Source organism: Limulus polyphemus, unplaced genomic scaffold (assembly GCF_000517525.1).
Source record: "Limulus polyphemus unplaced genomic scaffold, Limulus_polyphemus-2.1.2 Scaffold1398, whole genome shotgun sequence".
Classification (NCBI taxonomy): Eukaryota; Metazoa; Arthropoda; class Merostomata; order Xiphosura; family Limulidae; genus Limulus; species Limulus polyphemus.
In genome coordinates, this window is record NW_013667008.1 from 193,969 (window position 1) to 202,867 (window position 8,899).

The window sequence follows — 8,899 nt, forward strand, 5'->3', positions numbered from 1 at the left end:
GCTTTGATGTATAAGTTGTTGTGGTTTTTTTAATTAAAAAACTAAACTTAAATTTTTGACGATCTAATGTGATTGGAAATTCATTTTCGATTTATGAAAATGTTAACTTTTGTAGTTTACTATAATTCTTTGTTAAAGGGTTTGTGTCATTCATGAGGTACATATGTGTTCTAAAGAATAGAGTTAACATGCTCCTTGAACATGATAAGAGTTTAAAGGTTAATGGTTTAAAATTATATTTAACTCTCAGTTTGAGGACAAACCTGAAAAAGAGAAAGAATTAAGTGTGTTATATATTTAGGCATATTATATTTTCCACCTAATTTACCTTTACTCTCTGTAGTAGCTAGTATATATTCTACCAGCGAGGATATAGCAGCCAGGTTGAAAATATTTTTTGCTGGTTTAGTAGATATTATCCAAATGGAACAACTAATCAGTGTAGTGAGAAAACAGGCCAGTGCTGACGCTGTAAGCATGACAAAGAAAGTGAGTTTACCTGTTGCGTTTTCTTCTATTAGGAGATTGTTTGGTGAAGGCATTCTTCAAGAAAATCATGTTGCAGTTATACAGAGATTAATTGTGAGGGAAAGAAAGCTGTGGAGCTTAACCACACCAGTAGAACTAGAAGCAACTGACATTTCATCTCACAAGTACACACACTGCATGTGTTTAGTTTTTAGTTTTGTTTTTTATAATAAAATATTTTGATCATTTATTTATTTATATTTGTCCATATTTCAAACAAAAAGTCAAGTTAATCAAACACAGAATACTCTCCTTATTCTTCAGCAAATCAGCTGTTATTAGTAAGATTACTTATATGATACTTGTAAGAAATTGATTTTACCTGAAAATACTACAAGTATGATTAATAATGGCTGGAGACGGCTTGAATGGGTAATGAAGAAAACTTTAATACAACAGCAAATGTACAACGTTTCGACAAGTATATAGCCACAGAATACACTAGTGTATCATATTCTGTCACTCTCAAAAATCCAAACTGTTTTCATGTGATGTAAAAGCAATGTTTACTTTATCATTTAATTTTATTTACATAAACTTTTAAAAGCAAATTTGGAATAAACCATTGTTTTCTGTAGGAAAACTCGGACACAGAGTGGAAATTTGCAAGATCTGCTCTGTGGTTGGCATACTTTGCATGTAGAAGTGCAGTTCCTTCACCTTTAAACTTAATTCCACGTATTCAGAAACTAGTGAATTTGGGTAAAAAGCTCAGAGACTGTTTTTGGAAGAAAAACTTTTCAAGCCAGAACACAAAAGGCGGTGTTTATAAAAGGGTAAGAAAACATTGTTATTTTGATTTTATTCAAATTTGATCTTATACTTCAGTAATAATCAATATAGTATCTGATTTGCAAAATCTATGTTTTTCAAATTAATGTTTTCCATGATTTTTTTTAAGACAGGTTTATGAAAGTGTCAGTAAAAAATATGTATTGTTCTATCTTCCAGTTAATGTTTTGCTAGAGGTTTTTAAATTAGTAGGGTTGTGGGAAGGGTAATGTATTACAATAATTGTTAAAAAGCAATTTGTGTTTTCCCAAGTAATGTTGTTTTGAAATTAGGAAACCTAGAAAACAGGTTTTAACAATGCAACATAATTTCTGTATTTTGAAGCTGCAGGTGTATTTGTATCTTTCATGCCGTAGTAATGCATTATTTTCAAGTTAATTGCAAATACTCTTTGAGCTATATCAGTTAATTCTATCAAACAGGAGATTCATTCAAGATATGGAATTATAAAATATACTTACATTCTCTCTCACTACAGCTACTACTCAACTATTAGAGTTTTCTTCCTTTGCCCATTTAAGTATTGGCCTTAATTCTTCTTGCATGCTTCATTCTTTCATTCCCCCACTTAATTACCCTTCGTAATATCTGTCACGTGATGCTCTACACCTATGTCAATGTGCTCTCTATGCTGGTATTGTATATAAGCACCTCATTCAGATAATATCTTCACCATTTCTAGATTGACCCATTATGCAGTCTCTAACAACGGCTCTTAGTGGGGAAGGACAGGGGAGTGTGAGTGTTATTGGAAATACATTTTCAATCCAAAACATACTTACCCCTTCTCACACTTCAGCTAGAATCCCACATTGATAATGTAGAGGAGGCCGATGAGGACATTATCCATAGAGAAAGCATCTGCATAGATCATGAGTGTGCCAATACAAGATTGGCACTCTAGTGGTGGAATCACACTACATCCAGAACATATATGCTCTTCACCCAAAACTTAATTCATGTACTGTGGGTGGAATTTTACATGATCTATCATCACTATTGGCCAGGCCCCAATCAGACAGCCAAAGTTCCACTGCTTGGGTTTGGAATTACAGGGCCATGGTCCATATATCCCACGTTGGTGGCTAGGTCAATTGGACCATCAGAATGATGGGGTCCTGCATGCCATACTCAACCTGAAGAAACATAACTAATCTGGTTTGGAATTATGAACACCCATATTCACTCCCCAACTGAATGGGCAAGGCAAATTCTTATTGTCCCTAGAATTTTGAAGAGGATGTGGAACAAACTGTGCTCAATCAAGGACCCAGAATGGGACCACTCCGCATTCTTAATTATGAGGAGATAGTGGACCCTCTTCCATGAACAATGTATTGAATCTATATTGATAAAACAGAAGGTCCATTACCACTCCAACTAGATCATCAAAGCAAAGCTGGTATTATGAGTAGGCTCCCATGTAGATTGGTGCCACTCCTACCAACATCTGGGAAAAAAACTCTGGGGTAATATCATAGTGTGAGTACCGGAGTCACTAAAGGACTTCCAAACCATACTTACCTCCTCTCACATTACAGCTATTACTCGACTGCTAAGGTTTCCTTCCTTTGCCCATCTAAGCATTGCTCTGGGGTAATATCATAATCTAAGTACTAAAATCACTAAAGTACTTCCATATGTCAATACGTCCTTTATCCTGGTACTATATATATAAGCATCTCATTGAGATAATACTATCATTTTCTCGACAAAGCATTCAATAATGGGTTTCTCTGTACCATGGTCGTTGGATATAATTTGAGCATTCTTTGTGTTATGTAGTTGATTTTTATTTAAAAAAAAATTCGTTTTGCATTGACTTCCCAGTTTATTATTTCCGGCACAGAGACATACCAAGTGTCTCTTCTCCTACCTCTGATATCTTGCATTGCTCAACAATCGAGGAGGGGGAGTCACTGTCAGTGATCTTATTCCTAGTGAGATGGAGACATATATTCGGTTCAGTGGTATTCCTCCTGGGGCTCTGATTCTGCAATTGAGGGCAATCCTGGACATTCTCCTTTTCATGTGCCTTTCTTTATTTTGTTAGCTTCTCATGAGGCCACTTTGGGATCAGCTGCCTCGGGCTCCTTTGAGTATGTTATGTTTTCGGTCTTTCTCCAATTGCTTTTGAGCCAGATGGATGAAAGGGCTGGGAAAGAATACTTAGTTCTCCCTCCATCCACTGATATGCAAGGTCATGTAAGGAGGTTTACTCCACAGTTACGTGAAGGGACAACTTTGGCATGTCTGCCACAATTGTCGAAACTGCGTGATTTAGCCTACCAACTCCAGGTGGAAGAATATTCTGACTCTCAAAGAACATATCTGTTTTTTGGGAATTTGGGGTTCTAGAGTGGAGTCTGTAGTTAAGCTGAATAGATCACAAGTTTCTAGTATTCGTTTCACCTTGCATACGGTACCGAATTATAGTCCACTAAACTTTGTTGGTATACTCTCAGGATCACCACGTCCAATGATGACGAGTTGGGACCATTGTTAGCATCCACATTGGTTTGATTGTCAGCTTTTACATTTACCCCTGTTGTCACTGGCGTTTCAACTTTCCTTGGCTCCTAGAGCAGGTTACAGTTCCACCCCTATTCAAGGGTCCAAACCCCCGACATCAGCCTCTCGGTCTATTAATACCCAGAAAACAATTCTGTACATATCCAAGAGTTCTGCCACTCAGTCAGAATGCTACCAGCAGCGTTTGTGACTACTGTATGCCTTTGGAGTCTGTGGGGGCTCGGCTCCAAGAATTCCTGGATGTGTAGTAAACCTTAACCATGGATCCATGCCAGGTCTTTCAGAGGTTGTTTGATTCCCATATGTTTGTTGAGCTCAAGAAGACAAGAAATTGGCGTCCAGTCATCGATCTTTCTCGTCTATATCAATTTTCAAGATCCTTCATGGTTCACACGTGAGTCATAACTCACTCTGATTAAGTATTTTTTAATAGGATTGTGAATGTTCAAGTTAGATGTTGTTCGTGTTTTTTCTCGTCACCTCCTTTCCATAGGCTTGTGCACACACTATTCCGTGGACTCTGGTTACTGCTGGCACCATTTCATCAATTGGCAGAACATCACACTCGAAGTCTATTTTCAGAAACAACCAAGGAAAGCTTCATTGTTGTTTGTTTGTTTGTTATGAATTTCGCACAAAGCTACACGAGTGCTATCTGCGCTAACTGTCCCTAATTTAGCAGCGTAAGACTAGAATGAAGGCAGCTAGTCATTACCACCAACTCTTGGGCTACTCTTTTACCAACGAATAGTGGGATTGACCATCACCTTATAACTCCCTCACGGCTAGAAGGGCGAGCATGTTTGATGTCATAGGGATTCGAACCCGCGACCCGCAGATTGCGAGTTGAGCACCTTAACCACCTGGCCATGCCAGACCAGGCTTCATTATCAGAGCTGAGTCATCTTTTCTCGCTCCAACACAATATATCGCCGGTTTAGGTATTTTTTCATCACATATCTCAGTTGGGCTCAGCTGACTCCCATCCGGTTCCAAGCTATAGAACAGGAAGTCCGACTCTTTCTCACCTCTCCTACTCCCATTGCATGGATTGTTCTTTCTCTTTTGGGTATATGAGCATCACTCGAATCCCCATTCCTTTGAGATGAGCACACAAGAGATCCTTTCAATGTTTTTTATGTGACTAACGGATCATGAACAGCATTACTCTATATTCCCCAGTTTCCTTATTCAGGATCATTCTCTTTTATCTCAGGGGGGGGAGGTTAAATTGAAATAATACTAAGATATGGGTTCGTCTGCTGCCACCTCGTCCAGAAATTAGTCTCTTCAGGGATGGAGTGCATATTTCAATGGCCAGGAATTCCAGGTTCTATGCATGAACGACGAGGCTTTCCTATGTAGTGTTTTAGACCTTCTTGCTGTTCAACAGCCAATGTCTCATGAACTGGGCTCAGTAAGGGGAAAGTCATCAGGTTTCACTCCGACAATTCCATGGTGGTGTCTTGCATTTTCTGTCAAGGGAAAATTGGTCTGGGGTTCTGTTTTCGAATCTTGGACCTCCTTTCTCGGGATCATTCCTATCTTATCACCCTACTAGCTTGCCATTTTCTATGGGCGATGCTTGTGGTAGCAGGTCAGTTGTCTCAATCCTAATTGATTCTCCCGACAGGATAGATGTTACATCACAAGCTTCTGTTGGATTGGCTCTAACTGTGCAACTCTGATTGGTGGATTTGCCTCTCATTGGATCACACAACCACTGGCAATTTGGTCTCCAGTACCTCATCTTAGTGCTTTGGCAATGGTTGCATTCCATCAGAACAAGACAGGATTACAACTTCAGACCTTGTGTCCACTTCGTATGTTATGCAGGGTACTAAACATGACTTGTTCCAACCCATTGTCCTGTTGCTAGCACCAGATTGACTGCTACACAGTACATTTCTGAGTGACCACCTATTTCACTTCTTCTTATGCTATCTCTGTGGAGGCAGCTATGATATACCTTGGTGCACCCAGCTATCCAGAAGCTCAAGCTTCAGATATGGAGATTATGCATCGGGGTTTAATTTCTGAGGTTGCCATGTATCTGTCACAGTTTTTGCTTAGTCCGAGATGAACACGTATTACGTAAGTGGCACACATATCAGCAATGGTGTATTGAGAGGAGGTTAAACCCATTTAGAGCAGAAGTGCCAACCATAACTCGTTTTTTGACCTGGCTTTTTGTCATAGGTTGTTGCATCTTCTACAGTCGCCCTGTTTAAGACAGCCTTATCGACTGCCATTCGATTTTCATGACTACATATTTTTTGAGTCTCCAGTACTCTCAGGATTCTTAAAGTCGCTTTGTTTCATTGGTCCCAAATGACCATTTCAGTTACCTAAAAGGTATATTAAGATTACAGTACATGCTCTTTCTCAACACCTGTAACAGTTTCAGTATTCCGTATGCGCTTATCCTACTACTGAATCTGTAACATTTTCATGATTATGTACATACCTATCACCCTAGTGAATCTGTAATAGTTTCATTATTTTGTACATACCTATCATACTATTGAATCTGTAAGGATTTCATTATTCTGTATGTACATATCATAGTTGTTAATATATCACGGTTTAAGAATTCGGAATGTATGTATCATACTATTGAATCTCTAATGCTTTCATTATTCTGTAGGTGATTATCATACTAGTAAACCTATAATGGTTTCAATGTTCTGTATACACCTATAATACTAATGAACCTGTAACTTTTTCACTATTCTGTATGTACCTATTATGCTAATCATAGGTACATTAATCTGTACCAGTTTCATTATTTTGTATGAACCTACAATACTAAAGAATGTGTAACATTTTCTTTATTCTGTATGAACCTATTATGCTAATGAATCTGTAAGTTTCAGCATTCTGTATGCGCTTATCCTACCAGTGAATCTGTAACAGTTCACTATTCTGTATTCGCTTATCCTACTAGTAAATCTGTAACAGTTTCGATTTTTTCTATGTACCTATCATTCTTGTGAATATATAACAGTTTTAGTATGCTGTATGTACCTATTATACTGGTGAACCTATAATAGTTTCATTATTCTGTAGGTACCTATCATACTAGTAAACCTATAACAGTTTCAATGTTTTGTATACACCTATTATACTAATGAATCTGTAACACTTTCAGTTTTCTGTATGTACCTGTTATTCTAATGAATCTGTAACAGTTTCAGTATTCTGTATGTACCTATCATGCTAGTGAATATGTAACAGTTTCAGTATTCTATACGTAGCTGTTATACTAGTGAATCTGTAATGGTTTCAATATTCTATACACAGCTCTAATAGTACTTAATTTGTAATGTTTTCATTATTCTATACGTACGTATAATACTACTGAATCTATAATGGTTTCATTATTCTCTGTGTACCTATCTTACTAGTGAATCTGTAATGGTTTTATTATTCTGTATGTACCTATAGTACTAATGAATCTGTAATGTTTTCATTCTTCTGTATGTACCTATTATGCAAATGAATCTGTAACAGATTCATTATTCTGTATGTACCTATCATACTAGTGAATCTATAACAGTTTCATTATTTTGTATGAACCTATAATACTAAAGAATGTGTAACACTTTCACTATTCTATATGTACCTGTCATACTAGTGAATCTGTAATGGTTTCGATATTCTGTATATACCTATCATGCTAATGATTCTTTAACAGTTTCAGTATTCTGTATGTAAATATAATACCAGTGAAACTACAGAAAAAAAAAAGAGTTTGGTAAGCTATTTTTGTGGATTCAAGTTTGTCTTGAAGACTTATAGATTTTTTTATCATCATTCAGTAAATATTTATATCTTTTGGGGACTGCCATATGATGTTATCTACCTAATCATATATCATATATGCTATATACATTTACCAAATTTTAAATGTTTCCAGCTTTTCATTTTTCTAAATCAACATCTATTAAAATTATATTATTTCTACATCAAAAACTAAATGTTCTCAAGGAATGGTTATTTTTTTTTACAGAATTGCTGTTTTTTTGAGAATTGTGGTGAAGAAGAGGGTGAATGTCAGACACAAAAAGACTATAAGGTACAGTTTTTATTGCTCTGTTTTTACTATATTTCTCATAGAATCTTACAGAAAGCGATCTCTTTCTTTTGTTAATTCCTGTATTTTGAATTTTGAAAATTGTTGTTATTAATTCTTCATATATAGTGATATGTATCATTTTGTTAATGAGAAAAAAGAAATTCGTTTTGTTTGAATGAGTTTGTAAATTTAATATATATCTGGATTTGAATCCATTCTGCTGTATTTTCCAATATAAGAGTGATCCATTATTAGTGTATATTTTATAATTAGAGTGTGGTTGTTCACAATTTTTGACTGCTATCTATATTTTGTTCTTTTGCTTAGGATTTGATTATTCAGTTAAAACATCGTTACCTCCAAGCACAAGAACACAGAACTCTAAATACCGTGATATCTAATCAGAATATGATATCGGGTGAAATGCTAGAGAAACTTAGAACAGAAGTAATTCAGGAAGTGCGAAAGTCTTTGAGATCCAGCATAACCCTTGCTCAACTACGTTTTTTTAAACCATCTTTGAAACAGAGTAATGAAGTAGATGGTAGTATTGATAATGAAACAAGGTGTACAAGTATATAGGTAACATTTTGCATCTTATTTAAGTTCCCCACAACTGTGTGGGTGTAATCAGGTGTTTACCAAATATTTAATTTTTTTTTTATTTTAACAGTGATCTCATGGTAAACTAACTTATAAATTGTAGGTTAACATACAAGTAGACATTTTATGTTAGATTATTACAATGAATTTTATAAGTGTGTAGATACATTTTTAATTAACTTGTTTTACAGTTAGTTTCTTGAAGCAGAATGACTATTTGTCTTAAAGATTTCAATATTTGTAACTGTGAACTTTAAAAATTCATATATAACATAATGTTGCGTATCTGCTCGTCTCTTAATTTCCGGTATAAATTCTTTCCGAGGAACTTCAGCGATACAAGTCCTTTGTTAATTAAAACTAGTT

At 35.9% G+C, this 8,899-nt stretch overlaps 1 protein-coding gene across 1 annotated transcript in view; it reads left to right on the forward strand.

The window, feature by feature from the left end:
• LOC106463404 (short transient receptor potential channel 3-like) overlaps positions 1–8,833 on the forward strand; it is a 107,656-nt gene extending 98,823 nt beyond the window's left edge. Inside the window, exons 9-11 of the mRNA XM_013923425.2 lie at positions 1,107–1,304; positions 7,865–7,930; positions 8,258–8,833. Of these exons, the coding sequence (XP_013778879.1) occupies positions 1,107–1,304; positions 7,865–7,930; positions 8,258–8,512 (519 nt within the window). The 3' untranslated portion in view covers positions 8,513–8,833. The remainder of the gene's footprint in view (positions 1–1,106; positions 1,305–7,864; positions 7,931–8,257) is intronic.
• Positions 8,834–8,899: the final 66 nt, after the last annotated feature.